The sequence below is a fragment of the Lepus europaeus genome, chromosome 13 (genome assembly GCF_033115175.1).
Source record: "Lepus europaeus isolate LE1 chromosome 13, mLepTim1.pri, whole genome shotgun sequence".
Lineage (NCBI taxonomy): Eukaryota > Metazoa > Chordata > Mammalia > Lagomorpha > Leporidae > Lepus > Lepus europaeus.
Genome location: NC_084839.1, coordinates 81,692,352 through 81,719,419, shown reverse-complemented (window position 1 = coordinate 81,719,419; position 27,068 = coordinate 81,692,352). Strand labels below are relative to the sequence as shown.

The 27,068-nt window shown below is 44.8% G+C and overlaps 1 protein-coding gene across 2 annotated transcripts in view; it reads left to right on the top strand.

Annotated features, from left to right (window-relative positions):
- Nucleotides 1-27,068, top strand: part of LOC133772830 (charged multivesicular body protein 3) — a 115,307-nt gene that overhangs the window by 29,321 nt on the left and 58,918 nt on the right. Inside the window, exon 1 of one of the 2 annotated variants that reach the window (XM_062209813.1) lies at nucleotides 19,446-19,614. The exons of the other annotated variant lie outside the window; for it this stretch is intronic. Coding sequence (XP_062065797.1) covers nucleotides 19,570-19,614 — 45 coding nt within the window. The 5' untranslated portion in view covers nucleotides 19,446-19,569. Of the gene's footprint in view, nucleotides 1-19,445; nucleotides 19,615-27,068 lie in introns of those variants that run through there. 2 annotated transcript variants of the gene reach the window in all.

Genomic DNA, 27,068 nt, shown 5'->3' with positions numbered 1-27,068 from the left:
AGGCCATTATAAACATCCGTGTGCAGGTTTTCTGTGGACATAAGTTTTCAACTCCTTTGAATAAACACTAAGTAATGTGATTGCTGGTCATATGGTAAGATTATATTTAATTTTGTGAGAAACTGACAAACTGTCTTCTACAGTGGCTGAAGTGTTTTGCATTCCCCCTCCAGCAATGAGTCAGAGTTCTTATTCCTCCACATCTCCACCAGCTTTTGGTGTTGTCACATTCTAGTAAGTGTGTGGTGGTGTCTTATTGTTGTTTCAATTTGTGTTTCCCTGATGAAAGATGATGAAGGGCATATTTTCTTTTTTCTTTTCTTTCTTTAATTTTTGACAGGCAGAGTGGACAGTGAGAGAGAGAGAGAAAGGTCTTCCTTTGCCGTTGGTTCACCCCCCAATGGCCGCCACAGCCGGCGCACTGCGGCCAATGCACCGCGCTGATCCGAAGGCAGGAGCCAGGTGCCTCTCCTGGTCTCCCATGGAGTGCAGGGCCCAAGCACTTGGGCCATCCTCCACTGCACTCCCTGGCCACAGCAGAGAGCTGGCCTGGAAGAGGGGCAACCGGGACAGGACCCGGTGTGCCGGCGCCGCAAGGTGGAGGATTAGCCTATTGAGCCACTTTGCCATCCATATATCTTCTTTGGTATAGTGACTATTAAAGGTCCTTGGCCTGTTTTTTCATTGTTTTTTTTTTTTTTTTAAATTGTTGAGTTCGGGAAGTTCTTTTTGTGTTCTGGATAACAATCCTCTATCATCCGTGCTTACTGCAAATATGTTCTCCCATTTTCTGTGACTTGTCTGTTTACTCTCTTTACATCGCCTTTTACATAGCTGGAGTTTTCATAATATTACACTACACAAGATGCACAGGTATTGTTTTTCAAGACTTTTTTTGAACAAAGAAAAGTAATAAAGTAAAACTTATCAGTTCTTCATTTCATGCACTGTGACTTTGGTGTTGTATGAAGCACCTTCAAAAAGTTCATGAAAATGAGTCTTATGAAAAAGTATGCATTGTTTTCAAAAAATTTCACACCAAAATTAATTTGCCATTTAACCCAATTTTCATGAACTCTTTGAAATATCCTCATATAATCATCAGGGTCATCTATGTTTTATGTTAACTTCTAGGAGTTTCACCTTTTTTTTTATATTTAGGTCTGTGATCATTATGAGCTAATTTTTGTGTTAAAGATATGTCCAGACTGATTTTTTTTGCACTGTTGTCCAGTTGTCCCAATACCATCTGCTGAAAGCACTATCTTTTCTCCATTGTATTGCCTTTGTTTGTTTTTCTAAGATCAACTGACAATATTTATACAGTATCCATATTTATATGAGGCCAGTTCTGGAATATCTATTATATTCCTCTGGTCTATTTTTTTTTTTTTTTTTTGCCAATACCACTCTATCTTAACTGTGGTATTGTTATCATAGCTTTAATAATGTCTTGAAGTCATATGGTATCAGTCTTCTGTGTTCTCCTACAAAACTGAATTGGCAATCTGAATCTTTCGTAGCTCCAAATAAACTTTAGAATACGTTTGGTGATAACCACACACGCAAAAACAACTTGATTGGGATTGCCATATATCTAGGATTAACTTGAGAATTGACATGCACATGGAATAGCCCTTTATTGAGTTCTCTTTTGATGGCATCAGATTTATTCCCCAGTATGAGATGTGACTGGCGGGTGGACAGAGCGGCCACCCTGGCCTGAGTTTCTGCTGGGCCTCATGGAGCAGAGCCACCCTGCAGTTTATCAGACTGTTCCACAGAACAGAAACCGATTTATATTAAGTCAATCATTGGGAGGGGGAGGTTTCTGTCACAGTGATTTAGTCTTTAACTACTATGCCATCTCAGTAACATCATAACCCAGATTTGCTAATCCTCTTTCCACTTAGCTCTCCTGTGCTGTAGTCCCAGTCTGAGTAAAGTCTCCTAAAGACATGTAGTCATCTTGCTTTTCTCAACCCTCACTTCTAACTTCCCTAAGAGCAGTGACTTCTACCTCTTAAAAACGACTCAGCATCTGTATTTCTGGCCATGATGGAGCCGCCGGTACTGCACCAGCTGTCTTCTTGCATAGATAACTATGAGATTGGACTAAACTGTCTGAGGCAAATGAGTCAGGGAATGGATAACAGCATGAGACTGCGATCCCTGAGAGAACGGAAGGCCCAGAATGACACAGCTGTCAGCCTGAGGCAGTCCCCTGAGTGCAGTGCAGGCGGCTCCAGTCCAAGCACGGTGGCTGCAACGACACTCAGCCATGACGCTGCGTATATATGTGGTTTGTTTGTTTGTTTGTTTGTTTATTTATTGACAAGCAGAGTTAGACAGTGAGAGAGACAGAGAGAAAGGTCTTCCTTTTTCCGTTGGTTCACCCCCCAAGTGGCTGCTACAGCCGGTGCGTAGCGCCGATCCAAAGTCAGGAGCCAGGTGCTTCTCCTGGTCTCCCATGCGGGCACAGGGCCCAAGCACTTGGGCCATCCTCCACTGCACTCCCGGGCCACAGCAGAGAGCTGGCCTGGAAGAGGGGCAACCAGGACAGAATCCGGCGCCCCAACCGGGACTAGAACCCAGTGTGCCGGCGCCGCAGCGCAGGATTAGCCTAGTGAGCCGCGGCACCGGCCTCTGCAGTTGTTTTTTAAAAGACTGTTGTTGTGTACTACATTACACAAATATTCCCCAATTTATGTATGCATCGCTTTGCTGATGGATACTTAAATTGTTTCTAGTTTTTGTTGTTATGAATTAAGCTGCTTTGAATATTACTGTTGTATAGAATTTTCAGCGGACATAAGCACTTATGTTAGGTGTGTGACACTACTCAAAAAGTTCCTGGCACATGTATATTATTAAAATAACTATGTGTGGATTTCACTTTTTTCATACCAAAGTAAACTTATCTTTTAATTCTATTTTTCCACAAATTTTTGAAACCCTGTTGTATAAGTGGTGAGATTGTTCTTGCATGCAGTTTCTGTATATTTAGCTTTAGTAGATACCAAAAGAATTTTCCAAACTAATTGTAGCAATGTACACCCTAACCAGCAGTGTACGAGTCCCTGTTGCTCTATGACATTTGCTGACACATTATGTTGTCAGTGCTTTTAATATTTACCATTCTTGTGAGAGCATACTGGTATGTCGTTACAGTGTTTATGTCTCTGGATAAATAATGCTCATCCTTACACATTTTTTTTTGACAGGCAGAGTGGACAGAGAGAGAGAGAGAGACAGAGAGAAAGGTCTTCCTTTACCGTTGGTTCACCCTCCAATGGCCAACGCGGCCGGTGCACCGCGCTGATCCGAAGCCAGGAGCCAGGTGCTTCTCCTGGTCTCCCATGGGGTGCAGGGCCCAAGCACTTGGGCCATCCTCCACTGCCCTCCCTGGCCACAGCAGAGAGCTGGCCTGGAAGAGGGGCAACCAGGATAGAATCCAGCGCCCCGACTGGGACTAGAACCTGGTGTGCCGGCACCGCAGGCGGAGGATTAACCTATTGAGCCCCGGTGCCAGCTCCTTACACATTTTCATTAGCAATTTGAGTATCCTCTTTTGTGAAAGGTTTATTCAAGTATTTTGCTCATTTTGTATAGTTGTGATGAGTCTTTTGTTATTAATTTGTAGGAATCCCTTATATATTTTGAACATGAGTATTTTGTTAGAAATAAGTCTGTGGCTTCCCCTTTTTCCTGCTAATGGTGTCTTTGATAAATACAAATCCTTCATGTTCAAGAAGTCCAGTTAAAAAAATTTCCTTTCATAGCTAATTAAAATTTATCTCCTCTTTAAATCATCTTTGTCCATCTCAAACTCATGACAATATTTTTCTACATTTTGCTCTAAAAGCTTTGCTATTTTTACCTATTATATGTTAGTCTGAAATCCACAAAAAGTTAATTTGTGCATGTGGTGTGAGGTACATTAACTTTTTCCCCACATGGATATTTTATACTTGACCTAGGAAAATTTAATGAAAAAATATCATTTCTCCTACTGAATTTCGGTGGCATATGTTGTAAATGAATTGATAGTGTTTACATTTACATTGTTTCTCCTGGGTATTGTATTCTGTTCCATTGGTCACTACAATAACTTCACACCAACATCACAGTGTTTTACTTATTATAATTTTATAGTACTTTTGATATCTAGTAACATAAGTCCTCTAAATTTGATACTTTCAATTTTCATATAAATTTGAAAATTAACTTATCATCTACCACAAAGATTCCTTCTGGAGTTTTAGTTGGGGTTGCATTAAATCTACTAATCACTTTAGAGAGGATTATCTTTATAATTGACGATAATTATCTTTGTAATCTCAAATCTTCCAGTCCATGAACATGGCTTATCTCTCCATTTTTTTAGACCTCTAAATTCTTTTTAAAGATTTTACTTATTTATTTAGGGGACAGAGTTACAGAGAGAGAGAGAGAGGAGAGAAAGGTCTTTAGTCCACTGGTTCACTCCCCAGATGGCTGCAAAGTCCAAGGAGGGACCATGCTGTAGCCAAGAGTCAGGAGCTTCTTCTGGGTCTCCCATACAGGTTCAGGGGTCCCAGCACTTGGGCCATCTTCTACTGCTTTCCCAGACCACAGCAGAGAGCTGGATCAGAAGTGGAGCAGCCAGGAAATGAACTGGTGCCCATATGGGATGCTGGCGCTGCAGGCGGAGGCTTAGCCTACTGTGCCACAGTGCCAGTCCCTGGATCTTTAATTCTATGACCAGTGTTATGTGGTTGCCTATAAAGGAGTCTTGCACATTTTTCATTCAACTTACTCTTAGATATTTGATTTTTTTAAAGCACTATTGTAAATGATAGTGTTTTATAAATCTTATTTTCTAATTGTTGCTTCTACATAGAAACACAATGTAGTTTTATATACAAAGACCAATGGTCACTTTTAGTAGAAGTGGCGTTAAAAGTGTATATCAACTTGGGGAGAACTGACATCTTTATTATGTCACATCTCCAATCCTTGAATACATTTTATGTCCCTATCTTACATCGGTGATTGCTTTCTTCAGTGTTATGTGATTTTCAGCATAAAAGTCCTATGTATCTTTTGTTAGATTTATAGCTAATGATTTCATTTTCATTATAATGGTGATATATTTTTAATTTTGGTGTCCACATGTTTTTTACTAGTGTATAGAAATGGAATATAAAATAATTCTGTAAATTTATCTGTATTTGGTGACATTTCAGAACTCACTTCCATTGATAGTTTTAGGATAAATTTCTCAGTATTTCTACACAAACAATCATGGGGTCTTCAAAGAGCAAGAGTTTAATTTCTTATTTGTGATACATATGCTGCTCATTTCCTCTCCTTCCTTTATCGCAGTGGCTGGAACTTCCAACTCTATACTAAGTGGTAAAAGAGGATAACCCAATCTTATTGGAAGTCATTCAGTTTTCGCCATTGACTTTAATGTTAGTTGAGAAGTATCTTTGGTACATGATATATATATATATATATTTTTTTTTTGACAGGCAGAGTGGATAGTGAGAGAGAGAGAGACAGAGAGAAAGGTCTTCCTTTTTGCCGTTGGTTCACCCTCCAATGGCCGCTGCGGACGGTGCATCTCGCTGATCCGAAGCCAGGAGCCAGGTGCTTCTGGACTCCCATGCGGGTGCAGGGCCCAAGCACTTGGGCCATCCTCCACTGCCTTCCCGGGCCATAGCAGAGAGCTGGCCTGGAAGAGGAGCAACCGGGATAGAATCCGGCACCCCAACTGGGACTAGAACCCGGTGTGCCGGCGCTGCAAGGTGGAGGATTAGCCTGTTAAGCCACGGCGCCGGCCAGTACATGATCTTTATCAAGTTCAGAAAGTTCCCCCACTATTTGTATTTTTCTGAGTTTCTTGTTTTTAAATATAAATGAGCATTGTGTTTCATCCAATGCTTTCTCTACATCAATTGATATGGTCATGTGCTCCCTCCCTCCCAACTTTATCCTGTGAAAATGTAGGATTACACTGATTTAAAAAAAAAATATTGGACCAGGGGCTGGCCTTGTGGCACAATGGATTAAGTCACCACACATGATGTGGGCATCCCATATGAGTGCTGGTTCATGTCCTGGCCACTCCACTTCCAATCCAGCTCTCTGCTAATGCACCTGGGAAAGCAATGGAGAATGGCCAAAGTGTTTGGGCCCCTGCACCCACATGGGAGACCGAGATGGAGTTCCAGGTTCCTGGTTTCGGCTTGGCCCAGCCTCAGCCACCAGACCACTTTGGGAGTGACTGGAAGATCCCCCTCCCCCCATGTCTCTCCCTCTCTGTCTCTGTAACTCTACCTTTCAAATAAACAAATACATTAAAAAAATAAATAGCTAGGCATCCCTAAAGCACATCTCTGTTAGTCATACTGAATAATTCTTTTTAGATATTGAGGAATTCTATTTGCTATATTTTGTTAAGAATTTTTATGTCTATATTTGTATTTTATTTTCATCTGGTTTCAGTATTATGGTAATAATAAGTTCATTTAATGGATTGAGAAGTGTTTAATTCTCTTCTGTTTTCCAGAAAATGTCTTTGTTTAGTTGTTATTAATTCTTTAAACATTAAATAGAATTATCCAGTGTAACTCTCTGAGCCTGATGATTTATTTTGAGGAGTTTTAAAAATTATGAATTAGGCTGGTGCCGTGGCTCACTAGGCTAATCCTCTGCCTTGCGGCGCCGGCACACCAGGTTCTAGTCCCGGTCGGGGCGCCAGATTCTGTCCCGGTTGCCCCTGTTCCAGGCCAGCTCTCTGCTGTGGCCCGGGAGTGCAGTGGAGGATGGCCCAAGTGCTTGGGCTCTGCACCCCATGGGAGACCAGGAAAAGCACCTGGCTCCTGGCTTCGGATCTGCGCGGTGTGCCAGCTGCAACACACCAGCCGCGGCGGCCATTGGAGGGTGAACCAACGGCAAAAGGAAGACCTTTCTCTCTGTCTCTTTCTCTCACTGTCCACTTTGCCTGTCAAAAAAAAATTATGAATTAAATTTCCTTAATAGAACATTATTCACAATATTATTTTCAGTAGTAGATAATACTATTATCTATTATATTATCCATTTTATATTGAGCATTATGGTTTTTGTGTTTTTTGGGGGGCACTGGTCCATTTGATCCTGTTATCCCTTTGATTTCTGAGGGTCTAAAGTGCTATTTTGTTTCATTCCTGATATTGAGAATTTTTATCCTTTTTCTTTGCCAATTTTTCCTTTTTTTAAAGATTTATTTTATTTATTTGAAGGAGTTACAGAGAAAGATAGAGAGAGAGAGAGAGGTCTTCCATCCACTGGTTCAATTCCCCAAATGGCCACGATGGCCAGAGCTGAGCCAACCTGAAGCCAGGAGCCAGGAGTTTCTTCGGGGTCTCGCTTGTGGGTGCAGGGGCCTAAACACTTAGGCCATTCTCTGCTGCTTTCCCAGGCCAAAATAGAGAGCTGGATCAGAAGAGGAGCAGCTGAGACTCAAACTGGTGCCCATAGGGATGCTGGCACTGCAGGCCAGGGCTTTACCCCACTGTGTCACAGAGCCAGCCCCACCAATTTTTCTAGAGGCTTGTCAATTTTACTGATCTTTTCAAAGAGCCAGCTCTTTGTTTCATTAATGTTGTCTACTGATTTTGTTTTCTTTTTTTTTTTTTTTTAAGATTTATTTTACTTATTTGAAGAGCAGAGTTATAAAGAGAAAGGGAAAGACAGAGAGATCTTCCATCCACTGGTTCACTCCCCAAATGGCCTCAAGAGCCAGGGCTGGGCCAGGCTGCAGCCAGGAGCCTAGAACTCCACCTTGGTCTCTCATGTGGGTGTCAGGGGCCCAAGTACTTAGACGGCTTTCCCAGGGGCATTACAGAGAGCTGGATCAGAAGCGAGCAGCAGGCACTTGAACTGTTGCTCATCTGGAATGCCAGCATCACAGGCAATGGCTTGACCCAGTGTGCCACAACAGTGGCCACTCTGTTTTCAATTTCACTGATTTTTATTCTGTCTTCATCTCTTTCCTTATGCTTGCTGTGGGTTTATCCTGACCTTCTCTCTTTATGTTTTCAAAGTACATACTTGGTTTAGTGATCTGAAGCTTTTCCTCTTTCTAATGTATAGTACTGTAAATTTTAGTGCCATCTAGGGAGTGAACCAGCGGATGGAAGACCTCTCTCTCTCTCTCTCTCTCTGCCTCTACCTCTCTCTCTCTGTAACTGTCTTTCAAATAAATAAAACAAATCTTAAAAAAAAGATGGGATTTGGGGGACAGGCAGCTGTCCCAGCTGGGGGTGCTCTCACAATCGCTGGGTGATGGTAGAAGTTCTGTGATCTCCACTCCGCCTCCTCCGACACACCCCAGGGTTGCCTGCTAGCATCAGGTGTGGAGCATTCCAGCCCCCAAGTTCCATTATGATTACCCCTTTGACTTAACATTCTGAGACTCCAGTGGATGTTGGAAACCTCAGAAAGCATTGAGCTCTCTACATGTTTTTTCATTTACATACAAGCTATGACAAAAATTAATTTACAAATTAGGTACAGTAAGAGATTAAAAATAAAGTCCAATAAAAAGTAGAGTAATTCTAGTATACTATAATAAAAGTTATATAAATGTGCCTTTCAAAATAGCTTGTTGTACTTTTACCTTTTCGCTTAAAGGAAGCACTTTATGTCTTCTCTTTGGCATACCTGGATGGTATACTCTTTGTACTATGGAGTTATTACTAAGTAAAATAAGGGTTACTTGATACAGCCACTGCAAGTCAATCCAATGACCAAGAGGGCAGGTAACAAACAGCATAGATATGATGGACAAGGGGGTTCTATAGGTCTTGGGTGGGATGGCACAAGATTATATCATGCTACTCAGATTGGCATACACTTTAGAATTCTTTTGTTTCTAGAATTTTCTATGCAGTATTTTCAGACCACTATTGACCATGAGTAACTGAAACCTTGGAAGGGGTAACCACAGAAAGCAAAACAGAATAAAGGAGAACTGCTGCAAAGGGAAAAACAAATTATATACAAGGCTCAATTCTGTCTGCAGTTTCAGACAACTGTGGGGGCCTGGGGGTGAGGGTGGGACTACTATGCCTGGGAAAATGTTCTGAGATTTCCAAAACATTTTTTCCTTTTTTCCATTGATGTCTAACCCAACTGAAATGTGTCATATAATGTGGTGTATGTTAGAAGTGATTTATTCACTTCCTATACATTCTGGTAAATAGGCAATTTTGGCAATTGTTCCATGTGTGGTAGCCTATTGTTTATTGTGCACAGGATATGATAATAAGATCAGTTATATCTTGTTTGCATCACATATTTGTCCCTTGGGGCAGGCTTTAGGCTTAGCAGTTAAGATCCTGCTTGGGGCACCTGCTCCCACATTGGAGTGCCTTGGTTCAGTGCCCAGCTCTGGGTCCTGATTCCAACTTCCAACAAATGTAAACCCTAAGACACAGTGGTGATAAAGTAGCTGGGTTCCTGGCTCTTGGCTTCAGCCTGGCCCAGCCCTGGCTCCTGTGAGCATTTGGGGAGTGAATCAGTGGGTGGGAGCGCCCTCGCCCCCCCCCCTCTCTTTCTCTCTCTCTCTCTCTCTCTCTCTGTGTATATTCTCTCACATTTTTTAAAACTTAATAATTTTAAAGTCTTTGTCTCTTGTTCTATCAATTACTGAACGAAAAGTCAAGATTTCCATTGATCATGGTGGGTATTCTGGACAAACTTGTGTCTCCCTAAGACTCAGATGTCGAAGCCTTAACTCTCAATGCGACTGTATTTGGAGACAGGGCCTTTACGGATGTAGTTAAGGTTAAATGAGTTCTTGCAGGATAAGGAAACTGGGGCCAGCGCTGTGGCGTAGCAGGCTAAGCATCGGCCTGCAGCACCAGCATCCCATATGAGCACTGGTTTGTGTCCCAGCTGCTCCTCTTCTGATCCAGCTCCTACAAGGACTTCAGAGCTCCCAGCTTTAGGGGGTCTCAATTTTGTTTCACTATTTTGCCCAGCCAAAAGCCCCTGCCTCCTGCTCTCATGCCCAAACCTTAAAACCAAGCAACTACTTTATTCCATTTTCACGAAGTTCAAGGACAGGCAAAACCAATCTGTGAAGACAGGAGTCAGAACGATCGTTATCTTTTGGGAAAATTGAGAACAAGCATGAGAATCTTTCTGAGATTCTGAAAACCCCTTAAGGATTATTAGTTTTTTTCTTTAAGAGAGAGAGGGAGGGAGGGAGACGGAGCGAGATCTCCCATCAGTTGGTTCACTCCTCAAACACCCGCAGCAGCTGGAGCTAAAGCAGGGAGCTGGGGCTCAGCCCAGGCTCCCATGTGGGCAGCAGTAACTCGGTTCTGGAGCTGTCGTCCCTGCCTCCCAGGGCCTGCACTGGCAGGAAGCTGGAGTGAGGAGCAGCAGGCGGGCATCCAACATGGGCGCTCTGCTGTGGTACACCGGCATCTGAACCACGAGACTCAATGCCCCCTCCCTGAAAATGTTTAAATATTGATCTACATATCTAGTGTTTTACATAGTGTTATACATATGGAAAATTCACAGTGTTGTGAATTCCAGATGTATGCACTTTACTCTCTATAGGGTTTATTATCTTTTTATAAATTGTACACAAATTAGGGTCTATGTTTCTGTTTATGATGGCCATCCTGATTTCTTTTACTTTTTTTTTTGAAATATCAACCATATGCACAAAGTAGTTCATGTGTTTTTTTTTGTTTTTGTTTTTGTTTTTGTTTTTTTTGTTTTGTTTTTTAGAACCTGGGGTGCCGGCGCCACAGGCAGAGGATTAGCCTATTGAGCCGTGGTGCTGGCCTAGCCATCCCCCCTTTTTTTTTTTTTTTTTTACAGGCAGAGTGGATAGTGAGAGAGAGAGACAGAGAGAAAGGTCTTCCTTTTTGCCGTTGGTTCACCCTCCAATGGCCGCTGCGGCCGGCGCATCTCGCTGATCCGAAGCCAGGAGCCAGGTGCTTCTCCTGGTCTCCCATGCGGGTGCAGGGCCCAAGCACTTGGGCCATCCTCCACTGCCTTCCCGGGCCACAGCAGAGAGCTGGCCTGGAAGAGGGACAACTGGGATAGAATCCGGTGCCCCTCATGTTGTATTTTGTCAAGATTTTCTATGTATTTTTGTTCGGTTTTTCAGAATACCCAGTCTACCATAATGTTGGCTATATAAGATGCATGCTACTCTTCTAATTTTGTCTTTTTTTTCTTTTTGGAGATTTTTGTAAAGTATTGTTTTAGTATTCCAGCTGGATCTGAAACAAAACTGTAGGCTTTGCCTCTGCTGTGGGGGAATAAGGGAAGCTGTATCTCCCATCCACTGGTTCACTCTCCAGATGCCTGCAACAGCCGGGACTGGACCAGGCTGAAGCCAGGACCTGGGCTCTCAATCCAGGTCTCCCGAGTACTTGCGCCATCACCTGCTGCTTCCCATGGCGTACATTGTCAGAGAACTCAGGCACTCCAATGCGGCATGCAGGCAGCCCAGGCAGCATCTTAATCACGACAACAAGTGCTCACCCCCATTTATTTTCAAAGGCTTCCCCCCAGTCTACCACCTTGCTTCTTCTCTAGAGTGAGGTGCCCATGTATGTATATGCAGGTTGTTATAGGTTGATTTAGGCCCCCTGAAAAGATCATGTTGAAGTCGTAACTCCATCAGAACCTCAGTATGTGACCTTACTTGGAAATAGGGACACTACAGATATAAATAGTCTAGAAAAGTCACATGGGTTTGCTTTAGATGGGCCCTTCATCCATTATGACTGGTGCAAGGGTGCAAGACACATGAAGAGAACATACACCCTGTAACCACAGAAGCAGGTAGGAGCCATGCAGCTGCAGCTGCAAGTCAAGCAATGCCAATGGTTGACCAGATGGAGGAAAGCACGGCCTCTCTGACATTTGGCTTAGAACTTTGAAAGGATAAATTTCCGTTGTGTTAAGCCACTCTGTTTGTGGTGCTTTGTTACAGCAGTCTTGGGAAACGAACAGACGCCATCATATGGTTGTTGGAGGAAGGATGGAAATGGGCAAGAGGTGACTCAAGGTCTATCTTTGCCTTATCTCAGGCCATAGCTGTGGGTTAAGTGCCATTTGGACCTGAAGATTAGCCAGGAATGAAGATGAACCCACTATAAATAATAATTATATAAGTCATGGGAAGGAATTCAATTTCCAACGGTTGGTTCATATCTAATATTTCCATCCATCTGTTGAATAAAACAAGGTGTATCTTGGTTTTATTAAGCCAAAATTCCTGCCAGGAATTGAGTTGTGATTTTCTTACCCAAAACATTTTATTTAATAATCTGTCTAAGAAATGGGGAAGCGGTGAGCCAGGAAGCTCCATAAGATTGACTGTCTTGGTAACACAAGCAAGGACAAACTAGAGAGTAGAGGAAAAGCAGTTCCTTCTATTTTTCATTCATTTTTATTCTTCATTTTCAATTCCGGGAAGGATTTAAAGCATAGGCATTGAAGTACCTCTCAAGTCAAGGACATGGATCTATTTGTGATATTTTTTCAGGAATCAAGAGGAGGAGGCACATAAAGCTTTAGCAAATGTGTGTGAATAATGCCTATGTGACCATATGGCAGGACAGTGTGATACTGTTAAACACTTGCTGTGTTTGGCAGGAGCAAAGAGCCCAAGTGCCTGCTCACTTAGTTGTTCCCACCTCCTCAGATGTGAGTCCCAGCAGGTGGGAGGATCCAGGCCACACTTCCCGGGGTCCAAGGAGGAAGGACAAACAGCAGTGACAGCCAGGGCTCTGTCCGGTGCCGAGGCTACTTCAGGACCCGAGGGAAGAGGATACATTGCTCTGAGGGTGGGGCTTGAAAATGAATGGAAGGAAGACAGTCTACCAGCTGCGGAGGAGCAACTGCACTAAGGGGTTAGTGGGGCTACATCTGTACCTACAGGCCCTGTATCTCTCTGAGAGGCTACGTGCGCAATTAAATCTTTCTCTACAGCTCTCTGACCTTGGTGACCAACTTCAGGACAAGTGCAGCTTTAGCATCCAAAATACCAGAAACTGGGAAGGTTTTTGGCACCTGCTGTTTCCTTTTCTGGTTTCTCTCTTTGCAAGCTCTTTCTTCAGCTCTCACTTTTACATCACCTGCTTGGGAAGACTCACTGATCACATTTTCTCCTTAGGATTTTGTACACTTGTAATAATTCACTCAATTCTATTGATCACCATTAGATTTATTTATCCTCGTTAGATTGTAAGAGATTTTTTGTAAATTGTCAGCTTTCTAAAGCCTACCAAATGCCTGACATATAGCAGGAATTTGATAAGTACGGTTGACCAGTTGGCCATCTGGTATCCTTCTACTTGATTAATGGTTGGCTCATAATTTATTCTCAAAAAAAAAAAATGAAGAGGGGTGTGGTGAAGGAGACTTGAAAAAATATGCACAGATACCCCATTTTCAAAGAACTGCTTCACATTTAAAATAGGAAAGAAGGGAAGGAGGAAGGAGAGAAGAGGGAGATTAGCAGGGAGGGAGACAATTAAATGGCAAACAAGCACAGCATATGAAGAGGCAATTCGCAGAGGTTCCAGTGGCCAACAGATGGACAAAAGGGTGCTATGCAGACCAGCAATCAGGGAAGTTAAAACTAAAAACATTTTATACTGTTAAATTGGCAAAACTTTAAGATGGATAATATTCATTTTTAACAAGGATTTATGAAATAGGACACTCTTATACACTGCTGGTAGGGGTTCAACTATTATACCTCTATGGAGGAGATCGGCAGCATGTTTCAAAATTTTATTTATCTATACTTACAACATTATTTGCCAGGGGAGAAGTGGAACCCACCAAACAATAGGGAAATGAAGACATAATTATGATTAGTTATGATACATTCCTGCTATGGGATCCTATAGATACCAGTAATGACAGTGATGAGCATCCATGTAAAACTTCTGTACAGGAATTTTTAGGGGCACACGTTTTTGTTTGGTTTGGTTTGGATTTTTTTTGGACAGGCAGAGTTAGATAGAGAGAGAGACAGAGAGAAAGGTCCTCCCTCCATTGGTTCTCCATTGGTTCACCCCCCCCCAAATGGTTGTCATAGCCGGCGCGCTGCGCCAATCCGAAGCCAGGAGCCAGGTGCTTCCCCCCCGCCTCCCATGTGGGTACAGGGCCCAAGCACTTGGGCCATCCTCCACTGCCTTCCCGGGCCACAGCAGAGAGCTGGACTGGAAGAGGAGCAACTGGGACAGAACCAGCGCCCCAACTGGGACTAGAACCCGGGGTGCCGGCGCTGCAGGTGGAGGACCAGCCCAGTGAGCCACAGCGCTGAGGGGCACACGTTTGACCTAGCAGTTAAGGTGCCAAGTCAAGATGCCTGTGTTTCATATCAGAATACCTGGGATCGTGTCCCAGCTCCTACTCCAATTCTAGCTTCCTGCTAATGCAGACCCTGGGAGGCAGCACTGATGGCTCACGTAGTTGGGTCTCAGCCGCTCATTTGAGAGACTTGGACTGATTTCCTTGCTCCTGGCCCAGCCTCAGATGTTGCAGACAATTGGGGAGTAAACCACGGTATGGGCTATCTGTCTCTTTCTCTCTATCTCTTAATAAACTTTTAAAAAAGATTTATTTACTTATTTGAGAGGCAGAGTTACAGACAGAGAGAGGGAGAGACAGAGAGCAAGGTCTTCCTTCTGCTAGTTCACTCCCCAGATAGCCTCAATGGCTGGAGCTGGGATGATCTGAAGCCAGGAGCCAGGAGCTTCTTCTGGGTCTCCCACGTGGGTGCCGGGGCCCGAGGACTTGGGCCATCTTCTGCTGCTTTCCCAGGCCATTAGCAGGGAGCTGGGACTCCAACTAGTGCCCATATGGGATGCTGGTGTTGCAGGCAGAGGCTTAACATACTATGCCACAACGCTGGCCCCAATAAATAATTTTTTTAAAAGGAGGTCAAGGAAAAAATTTAATGTAATCCCAATTGATTGAAAAAAAAAATGTATATTCTACAAAGGAAAAAAAAAGCCCACATAATGTGAGTCCTTTAAGGCCTTTTTCCCAATGGAAGCTTTCCTTTTACAATGAAAATATACTTCTAATTTTTATTTTTATTTTTATTTATTTTTTATTTTATTTTATTTTTTTACAGGCAGAGTGGACAGTGAGAGAGAGAGACAGAGAGAAAGGTCTTCCTTTTGCCGTTGGTTCACCCTCCAATGGCCGCCGTGGCCAGTGCGCTGTGACCGGCACACCGTGCTGATCCGATGGCAGGAGCCAGGTGCTTCTCCTGGTCTCCCATGGGGTGCAGGGCCCAAGCACTTGGACCATCCTCCACTGCACTCCCGGGCCACAGCAGAGAACTGGCCTGGAAGAGGGGCAACCGGGACAGAATCGGTGCCCCGACCGGGACTAGAACCTGGTGTGCCGGCGCCCCAAGGCAGAGGATTAGCCTATTGAGCCGCGGCACCGGCCTAATTTTTAAAAAATATTTTATTTATATATTTGAGAGGCAGAATTACAGACAAAGAGAGGGAGACACACAGAGAGAGGTCTCCCATCTGCTGGTTCACTCCCCAAATGGCCACAGTGGCAGGAACTGGGCTAGACAGAAGCCAGGACCCAGGAGCTTCTTCTGGGACTCCCATGTGGGTGCAGGGGCCCAAGCACTTGGGCAGTGGAGGATGGCCACAGCAGAGAGCAGGACTGGAAGAGGAGCAACCGGGACTAGAACCCGGTGTCCATATGAGATGCCGGTGCCACAGGCAGAGGATTAACCTAGTGTGCCACAGCACTGGCCCCGACAGATTTTTTTTTTTTTATATGACTTCAAAAACACAGGCAACAAGAGCAAAAATTGACAAATAGTACTACATCAGATTAAAAACCTTTAAACAGAAAAAAGAAATAATCAACAGAGTTAACAGAGAACCTACAGAACAGGAGTAAAAATATTCCAAACTACTCATTTGCTCAGGGTTTAATACCCAGAATATATAAGGGAACTCAAACAACTCAATGGCAAAAAACACAAATATTTTAAAATGGGCAGAAATCTGATATAGACCCTTCTCAAAAAGGGTGAATAGAAGCCCAAGTGTGGAAAATGCTCAATATCACTAATCATTAGAGAAATGCAAGTGAAAACCACAATGAGATACTAGCTCACCACAGTTAGAATGACCACTAAGAAAAAGACAAAAATCAGAAATTCTGGCAAGAATGCAAAGAGAGCTGTCCTATACAGTTGGTGGTATGTAAATGTATACAGCCTTTATGGGAAATGATATGAAGGCCCCTCAAGAAAGCACAAACAGGGGTTGGAGTGCTGGTTCGAGTCCCAGCTGCTCTGCTTCCAGTCAAGCTTCCTGCTGATGCACCTGGGGAAGCAGCAGATGATAGCGTAAGTGGCTAGGCCTCTGCCCTCTGCCACCCATCTGAGAGACCAGGATGGAGCTCCTGGCTCCTGCCTTTGGCCAGACCTGGTTGTAGAGTGAACCAGAAGATGGAAGATTTCAATTTCGCTCTCTTTCTCTGTCTCACTCTCTCACTGTTGCTCTGCCTGTCAAAATAAGTAAGTAAGTAAATAAATAAATCTTTTAAAAATAGAAATACAATTGCCATATATTCCTGCTATTCCATTTCTGTATATATATCTAAAGGAAATGAAATCAGTCTGTTGAAGAGACATTTGACTCCTATTTGTTTTTAAAGGTTTATTTATGAGAGAGTTACAGAGAGAGAGAGAGAGAGACAGTGAGAGACAGAGAGGGAGGTCTTCCGTCCTCTGGTTCACTCCCCAAAATGGCTGCAATGGCCAGGGCTGGGTCAGGCAGGAGCCAGGAGCTTCATCCAGGTCTCCCATGTGGGTGCAGGGGCCCAAGCACTTAGGCCATCTTCCGTTGCTTTCCCAGGTGCATTAGCAGGGAGCTGGATCTTAAGCGGAGCAGCTGGGACCTGAACCCACATGGGATGCTGGTGCTGCAGGAGGAGGCTTAACCTATGCCATAGCACCCCTACTTCTATGTTTATTGCAGCGCTATTCACAATAGCCAAGATGTGAGATCAACCCAGGTGTGCATCAATGGACAAATGAATAAAGGAAAATGCGGTGTATACATATGCACAATGAAATATTATTCCATGATAAAAAGAAGGAAGTCCTGTCATTTGAAGCAACATGAATGGAACTGAAGGACATTAAGTTAAGTGAAATAAGTCAGGTACACAAATACAAGAATCGCATGTTCTCACTTATCCATGGATGTTAAGTTGATCTCATTGAGGCTGACATTATGGTGCGGCAGGTTAAGCTGCCACCTGCAATGCCAGCATCCCATATTTGAGTCCCAGCTGTTCTTCCAGTCAGCTCCCTGCTAATGTACCTCAGAAGGCAATGGAAGATGGCCCAAATGCTTGGGCCTCCGCCACCCACAAAGGAGACCTGGATGGAGTTCCAGGCTCGTGGCTTCAGCTTGGACCAGCCCCTGGCCATTGCAGCCATTTGGGGAGTGAACCAGAGATGGAAGATGTCTCCCTCTCTCTGTCACTGTGCCTTTCAAATACATAAATCTTAAAGGAAAAAAAAAATCTCATAGCAGCAGAGAGTAGACTATTGAGTGGTTACAGACCCTGGGAAGGGTGTGGGCGTGGACAGGATGGAAAGAGGATGGGTAGAAGTATAGGGTACAGTAAGTTAGTAGGAATAACTTTTTTTTTTTTTAGATTTATTTATTTTACTTGAAAGTCAGAGTTACACAGAGAGAGGAGAGGCAGTGAGAGAAAGAGAGGTCTTCCATCCGATGGTTCACTCCCCAATTGGCCGCAATGGCCAAAACTGCGCCGATCTGAAGCCAGGAGCCAGGAGCTTCTTCTGGGTCTCCCACGCGGGTGCAGGGGCCCAAGGACTTGGGCCATCTTCCACTGCTATCCCAGGCCATAGCAGAGAGCTGGGTGGGAAGTGAAGCAGCCGTGTCTTGAACCGGCGGCCATATGGATGCCGGTGCTTCAGGCCAGGGCATTAACCCGCTGTGCCACGGCACCGGCCCCGCAGGGGAATGACTTCTAATACTACAGAGCTTTTAATAGCTGTAAAGCTATGGTTGAGAATAATTGTTTATCTGAAAATGGGATCGAGGGTTTTGAATATTTCCAAGCTAAAGAAATGACAAATGCCTGAGTGAAAGATATACTAATTACCTCGATCTGATCATCAAGATCTATATACATGTATTCAAATATCATACTAGAGGGGGCGGTGCTGTGCCGAGCAGATAAAGCTGCTGCCTGAGTGCTGGCATCCCGTATGGGCGCCAGTTTGAGTCCCAGCTGCTCCACTTCCAATCCAGCTCCCTGCTATGGCCTGGGAAAGAAGTAGAAAATGACCCAAGTCCTTGGGCCCTTGCACCTGTGTGGGAGAACCGAAGAAGCTCCTGGCTCCTGGCTCCTGGCTCCGGATCAGCGCAGCTCTGGCTGTTGCGGCCATCTGGGGAGTGAACCAGCCAATGGAAGACCTCTCTCTCTCTCTCTCTGCCTCTCTGTAACTTTCTAATAAATAAATAAATAAATCTTTTTTAAAAATTCATACTAGATTCTACAAATATTTGCAATTACTATGTGTCAACTAAAAATGAAATTCATCTTTTAAGATCGCTGAAGTTTCAAAGCGAACCACTGTGCCTTCCCACCAGAGACGGGAGCATGGTCCCCTCCCACCATCCCATGACGTAATGCCAGGAACCTCCAGCTCACTGTGTTGGTTCGATCTGAGATCGCCCCAGCAAAAATGCCTCTAGTCCTCTGCAGCCATTTCCTTTAAGAATCCGGTTAAGGTCCCCGCCAGAGTGCAGTGCAGGACGACACACGCATGGACAAATGCCAGGTGGGAGTTAGCCACGCTGGAAGCGGCGGTGGCCTGGACAAAAGCGGCCACAGTTGGGATGGGAGGGAGAGGGCGCAAGTCTGGACCCATGGAGAAGTCGGGCTGGGTAAGGTAAGAGGGAGAAAGACGCTGCCGCCCAGGTTTTACTGACCAGGGGGTGGTGGCGCCAAGAGAAGGGGGGCACAGGTCTGGGGAAGGAGGCTGTTTCCAGCTTGTTGCTCTTGACCTGCCTACAGCACACAGACGGGAAGCCATTTGGAAATTGACTGTAAATGTGCTTGACTGGTGGAGACAGACGTCTGGCGCAACAAACAGGTGTACGTGCACGATCAGCATCAGCTGTAACCACCAAGCGCAGGCAACACACTCGATCTTAGCCAAAAGGCAGAGAAGCGATCAAGCGTAGTGAATAAATGGGTGTCTTACAGGGAAAAGGATTTCCACAAGGCCCAGGTCCTCCCGGAGCATGCGCAATGGCGCCACTCCGACTCAACGTTTCCCCGACCCCGAGACGCAGTGCTGCGCATGCGTGAGGTGCGCGCGGGCCACACCCACCGCCGCCGCTCCCTTCTCCCGGCGTCTGCGCTCCCTTTCGGCCGGCCCCGCCCTGGAGGCTGCCCGTGACCTGCCCAGGCGCAGGGAACGGAAAGCCGGAAGGGGCAAGACGAGTTCCGTTCGCCATGGGGCTGTTTGGGAAAACCCAGGAGAAGCCGCCCAAAGAGCTGGTAAGGGCTACGGCGGCGGCAGAAGAGTGGGTGGCTTTGCGTGGGGCACAGTGGAGTTGGCGAACGGCCGGACACTTTGCTCCCTGGGCTGCCCAGGGGCTGCCCGGCCCCCATTTCCGGGGCCTCCCACTCGACCGAGGGGGCCGCTGGAAGAGTCTAAGGAGGCGGCGGTGGGGAGAGACAGCTTTCGGCATCTGGGCGCCTGCCGCCCACGCAGCGAGGGCTGGGTTAAGGGTTCCTCGACCTCGCCACGGGGCGCGGAGGCAGCGACGCAGCCCTGGCCTCGAAGTCCTTCCCCCATGTCCGCGATGGTACGTCCCTCCCGGAAGCTTTCCGCGCAGGCCCCGCCCCCTCGCGCCGGCCTGCGGGAGCCCCCGGCCCGGACTGTGGTGCACCGGTTCGGCGCCCACCGCCTTGTGTTTCCTCTTTGCTCTGTCGTGCGTCCTCACACCGACCCCAGATACACGTCAGTTAGAGCGGGGATGCTGCCCAGAGGAATGCTCCCGGGGATGGCGCGGGACCTAGCCGCGAACTCGGGGCTGCCTGTTAGAGGGGATGGTGTCGGGAGGTGAGCGGTTCGGGGCGTCCGGCAGAGTCAGCCTGCGCCCCCGCACCTCAGCCCTGTGATCTCGGGAAAGTTAACTTCTCGGGGCCCTAGTGTCTGCTGAGTTAGGTAAGAGGGAGAGCAGTATCCCCCAGGTGATGGGAGATGGAAATAGCTCGAGCGTTAGCTGGTAGAGGCCGTTAGGGCTGCGTGTTCGTGTGCGTTACATCCTGCTACTCAGGTGCAGGGCAGCAGCGTCCGCCTCACCTGGGAGCTTGATGGACACCACGGGCCTACCCCAGGTGGACGGAATCAGATTCTGTATTCTGACCTCTCGTGATTAGTATACAGGCTAGCTTGATTAGCACAGCTCTAGGGCACCTAGGCGTGTCCATAGTGGGAGGAAAAAAACCCCATAAAATCCTTCTTTAATAAGTGATCTCGGGGCCAGGGCTGTGGCGCAGCGGGTTGGGCTGCCACCTGCAGAGCCAGCATCCCATATGAGCATAGGTTCCAGACCTGGGTGCTCAGCTTCCTAGCCAGCGCCCTGCTAATGCCCCTGAGAAAGCAACAGATGATGGCTCAGGTACCTGGGCCCCTGCCACCGACGTGGGAAAGCAGGAAGGAGTTCCAGCCTCCTGGCTTCAGGCAGGCCTTTGCAGCCATGTGGAGAACCAGAGGATGGAAGATCTCTTCCCCGTCTCTGTTTGCCTTTAAAATAAATAGATATTTTTATGTAAGTAAGTGATCTTACCTGTTCAGCTCTGGCAGGGATATTTTGGGGAAAAAATTTATTAATGCTGTTTTGTGGTGTTCATTAGCTTTCCCAGATAGGTTACTCTACTGGAAGAGTAAACTGACATCATCGTGTTCTTAGCAATTATAGTTATAATTTAGTTTTTAATTTTTAAAAAATATTTATTTACTTGAAAGGCAGAATTACAGAGAGGTGGAGTGGGGAGGTCTTCCATCCATCCGCTGGCTCACTCCCCAAATGGCCACAACATCGGATCTGGGCTGGTCTAAAGGCAGGAGCTAGGAGCTTCCAGGTCCTCAAGGCAGGTGCGGGGGCCCAAGGACTTGGGCCACCTTCCATTGCTTTCCCAGGCCATAGCAGAGGGCTGGACCAGAAGTGGAGCAGCCCATATGTGATGCTGGAACTGCAGATGGCTGCTTTACCTCCTACGCCACAGCGCCAGCCCCTATAGTTATAATTTAAAAATCGTAACACATACAAGATGGGTTTGAACAGCAGTAAGATTGTTTGCCTAGAATCTTACCTTATGAATGGCAAAGCCAAGGCCAAACATTGAATGATAATCTCTCCCTACCTTAAAGAAAAAAATCACTTTTATAATAACAAGCATTTAAGAATATACACATCCTACAAAATGTGAATCTGCTTAGTATTGTACAGTCGCATAATGACGTTACACACTTTTGTCTCACTTAAGCACATATTTTAAAACTAGGGAACAAAACTGAATTGCCTGATGGAAGTAAAATTTATTGAGTGCCTACTTTGCTAGGACTTTGGCTGAACAAAAACAACATTTACGCACATATTAATGGGTGGTCCTCTGCAGACTTCTCTGTGTGCTAATCACCAGAAATCTTTAGTTTTCAAATTGGATTCAGCAACTCTAGGGTAGAGGCCTAGTGAGTTAACAAGCTACCAGGTGATGTTGATGCTGCTGGTTTGCTCTTGAGTAGCAAGGCTGCAGGGTGCATACTTAGCTCTGGCTGCCACTACTGCTGGCTGCAATGTCTGGAACCAGGTGTTGAGCTAAGCACCCTGCAGCGATTACCAGCTTCATGAGGTAGGTAGTGTTTTTGGGTGTGGAACTAAGGCATTGAGTAAGTAAATTGCCCAGGTTCATACAGTTTGTAAATGTAGAAAGAGGTTCTAGCTGGTAAGCTTTATTCCAAGGCTTGTATGTGTAACTTCTTGTGCCATTTATGCTGCTGCCCAAAGAGGGTTCTAAAGGTGAAATAATCCAAGGGACCTGTCTAGCTCCTGAGATAAGCATTTTGAGAAGTCTGGATTGGCTACCACTTGGAACAGTGAGCAGAAGTTGGAGTGATCCCCCAGGCTGGGCTGCTCAGAAACCATTTGACCCGGCACTGTCATATTTTGCACTTCCTGCCTATGTATTGATTGTTGACTGAGTAGGATTTTTACTATTAGGTGATCCACATTGGTGCTGGAGATAGTCCACCAAGATTTTCTTCTGGCTCCTCTTCCGTGGTACCCTGAACTGTGCTTTCAGTTCTGAGTCTATCTTGTTTGAGTTTCTCACAAGAGTGGCTCTGCTTTATGTTCAGCTTCTGCCAAGTGCTAGGCTCTCTCACACCTTGTGAGTTGTGTCTCCGTTATGTAGCATTGAGTTTGAATTCAAGAAATTGCCAATTGTGCAGGGATAGGAAAACTTTTTCCTTTGTAAAACTGCTGATAAAAAAGTACTGATGCACTGATACATCAGTAAACAGACAAGTGAAGTTTGGCATTTTTTTTTTTTTTAACTTGGGAGAAAGAAAACGCTCAGATTGATAAAAGAAGTTAAGTAAAGGAAAAACTTTAGAAACAAAGTAAATTAACAGAGGGGGGAAAAGGGTTAGAGGAAGAGGGCATTGCCTGTATGCTGAGCCTCAGCTGGGCAGCTCTTGAGTGGGAGCCAGTTTACAGTATATACGCCTTCCATATGGGCTGGGAGGTGGGCGTGTGGGCCCTGGTCCTGGAATAGCAGGGGCAGCCATGCCAAAGCATGGTGGTGGTCAGACATGGTAGCATTTAGGCCAGGGTGACAGGTCAAATCAGGTAAGTAAGGCATATTAGAGGTGGCGTTCCCAGAGCGCTGGTGTAGTATGCAACACAGAGGGCTTGAACATGCAGAAACCCCATTGGTAGTTGTTGATCAAAGCTGACTAGTTACAATATATATGTAGTTCTGTCACCTTGGTGTGTCCCAGGAGAGGCACTTAAAAATACCAGGCAGAAGGTCATTTAGTGTTATTCGTGCCCTAGCAGCCCAGCAGATCCTAACGTGGAGGCCGTGAGATTGTTAGAGATTCCTAGACTTGAGGTTCAGTCAGAAAGTTGTGCTTGCCCTTCACAGGAAGTTCACTTACAGAGCCTTTGGGTAGAGTGGTCCCCTTCCCTGTATCAGAAGTCTTGTGTGATGAACTTATGTCCTTAGACTGGGTCATGACGCAGGGTTGTAGGATGCTATCGGAAAAGGAAAGAAAATGAGAAGAGGAGCTAGAGAAAGAGATAAAGCAAAGTTCATAAAACAAGTATTTATTGAGGTATTTTGGTTTGTAGTGGATTGGAACCAGGTTTACAAAAATAAGGCTTTGGATTATTACTTCAGCTTACACAGAATTTGCTGGAGGAGGCTAACATGGACAAATATACTGTAGGAAAATAGGAGCAATAATACAAGTATTTGCTGCCCCTGCCCCCCCCCCAAAAAAAAAAAACCCACTTGTAATACCATCACTTTGAGTTTGGGATTTCAACAAACAAAATTTGAGGAACACACAAACATTCATATAATAGCAGATAGTATAATTAAAGCCCATTAATCTAATAGCTAAATTAAAATGTTGACAGCATTTTGCATTTTCTGTGAAGTGGAAGTTGGATGTAAATGTAAGCTAATTAAACAACTTTTTCAAGAATTCCTTGCAGATAATCTGTGTACTTAGTAGTGTATCACACCAAGGGGCATATAATGTCTGGTTGTCTCATTTGATGCTGATAACTTTGGTTGAGATAGTGACAGATCTGTGTTGTGTTTTTCCTTTTGCCTTTGTTGAACAGATTTTGTGAGAAGCCGTGGATTTGTGCTGGGCACCTGCAGTGGGCCCGAGGAAATTTTAAGCCAGTGTAGTTTAATCAAAATAACTGAGCTTTGGTTGGTTGCAGAAGGCCCTGTAGCCAGTTAAGTAGTTAGGCTGTAAACCAGGGGTTGGGACTCTTTTTTTTTCTTCCAGGGGCCATTTGGGTATTTATAACATCATTTGCAGGCTGTACAAAACCATACAAAACTATCAACTTAAAAATTAACATGTTGTAGATGTATTGAATTTTAAGTCCCGCATTAAGATTTAGTGGTCATTGGCCTGTGGGCCAGACATTGCCCACCCCACCAGTAAACAGTTTACATAAGCTGCAAGCAGTTGACTGATTGGCTAACCTGTAGCCAATTAAGCTGTCTTCTGTGTTTTGCCTCCACTCCATTTTTCTATAGATGCTGTTCAGAACCCACTGTGGTTCTTGGAATTGCCTGAGTTGCAGATCATTTTTGTTGTGCTTTGTCCAAGTAAAGCTGCTAGATTTAAGTGTCCTGAGGAATTTTCCTTTTAACACTGTTAGAAGGTCATGGGGGGGGGGGGGTGTGGGTGTGTGGTGACTTGTGACACAGCTCCTCCTCGTGAACCTTTCACTTAGATGCTTTAGCATCCATAGGTGTCCTGTTCCTCAACTATTCCAGAAAGATTTTCTGAATGGCAGGTCTTCAATATATTGTTTGTTCGCTGGCAGTAAAGGTCTGTCCATTAGCTGGGTAGAGTTGCTACTGGAAAGGAAGGAAAAGTGTTCAATGTTTTTTTTTCCTGTAATTACCAGAATTTAGGATACAGAAGTGGTGACTTCCATGGTGTCAAATGCTTTCTCTAAACCACCAGCTCCGTGCCCACCCAGCATCATTTTGGACTCGTGGATGGATTTTATTTTTTTAGTGTGTTTTTGTTCTCACCATTATTCTGTTTGATACTGAAATACTTTAGTTGAAAATATTTCAGCCTATCTCCTTTTTAACACAACCTTATTAGGCTTTGAATGCTTTCTGGTTTTGTAGCACAATGTATCCTAATATGATTTGTATATTCCCAGTATAAGACCTAAAGTCAGCCATCTCTCCGAGAAGTACTAGTTTCTTTTAGTGGGAATGCTATTTAGAAACCAAAGTTTGGTGTTCATGGTGCTTCTTGCTATTTCAGTGTCCCTATTTCTAGGCTTTTTATGGAGCAGAACTAGGAAGCATGTTCTTTAAAAAATCATGAGCATGATTATAGGATAAGTTATTTTGAACCACCCCTTCTGCCAAAAATAACCAGAGGAGCTAAACAAAATGTGTAAGTATTTGAAACCGCTGAAAGCTACTAAGGCAGTGAGAAATCGCAACAGGAAGATCCTAGGGAGAGAGAAGCCCAGCTACATAAACCCATCATCGGGGACCACTTTCTCAGAGTTCTTCTGTGTCCTGAGCAGAACTTGGACAGACTCTGTGGGTGGGGAGTATAGAAATTGGAGTTCACACCAAGAGTAAGGACTCCGGTGAGGATCTAGTGAAGGGCTTTTGGTTGCACCTTAGCAGTAACAGTGACCTGGAAGTAGATGGCTTCCACAAGGGCTGAAGCCCGATTCCAGATAATCTCTGCACTTGATTGGATTAATTAAGGTTAATTAAGAGCCTGTTAGCAGGTTACTTAAGCTACATGTTTGCCAAAAGCACATGCAAGTCTTCCCTGGAAGAAGATAACATCAAGCAGGTTTTCATATACAGTGTTCAGAATTCAACTTTTGAAAGACATTTGTTCTTAGAAGATCATTCTATATCTTGGTTACAGCATCTTTATAAATACCTTTTATTTATTGCCATTAGTATGATTACAAATATCTCCTCCCAGTTTGTAACACTTTAATCTGGAACTTTATGATGAATAAAAGTTCTTAATTTCAATATAGGTAAAGACATCAGTCTTTTCCTTTATGGATATCGTTTTTGGTGTCTTGTTTAAGAAATTCTTCCCCAATCTGAAATCTTAAATACAGGTGTATTGTCCTGCGCTTTTTTTTTTTAAAGATTTATTTAGTTGAATGGCAGAGTTAAACACAGTTATCTTTCACCAGCTAATTCACTCACCAAATAGCCAGGCTGGAGCTAGGAACCATGAACTCCATTCAGGTCTCCCACAGGGGTGACAGGGGCCTACGTCCTTGGGCCATCTTTGGATGCTTTTCCCCAGATCAGTAGCAGGGAGCTGGATCGGAAGTGAAGCAGCCAGCACTCAAACCAGTGCTCACGCTCTTGTGGAATGCCAGCAGCTTTACCTGCTGAGCCGTGGTGCCTGCTGGGCTGTCTTCCTAAAGCAGCACAGTCTTGCATTCTGTATTTATGTGTGTGTTTTTGTTTTTTTTTTTTGACAGGTAGAGTTAGTGAGAGAGAGAGAGAGAGAGAGAGAGAAAGGTCGTCTTTCCGTTGGTTCACTCCCCAAATGGCTGCTATGGCCATTGCGCTACGCCGCTCCAAAGCCAGGAGCCAGGTGCTTCCTCCTGGTCTCCCATGTGGGTGCAGGGCCCAAGCACTTGGGCCATCTTCCACTGCCCTCCCGGGTCACAGCAGAGAGCTGGACTGGAAGAGGAGCAACCGGGACTAGAACCCGGCACCCATATGGGATGCCGGTGCCGCAGGCAGAGGATTAGCCAAGTGAGCCATGGCGCCGGCCCCTGTATTTATGTTTTCAACCCACTTGGAGCTAATTTCAGTAAAGGATGTCACAGGAATTCATTTTGTTTTGCTTGGCTTACCATTTATCTTGGCACTATGTATGCAAAATGCCCTCTTACTGATTTTACCTCGGTTGCCTAGCATAATAGACTCTGTATGAATAAATTTGAATAAAAGGTATATCTTGATATGTGAAACTTCCTATAGGTGCCTTACAGTTTTCACAACATATTGTGTTACTTGCTAATTGATTTTTCTTTATACACCTTGTGTTCTCTTTTACTTATCAATTATGAATACTTTTATTACAAAAATTCTGTTGGCACTAAAGAAATGTTGAATTTTTTCATTGTTTTAAAATTTCCTTTAGTTGTAGTGAGTGACTTTGCAGTAAT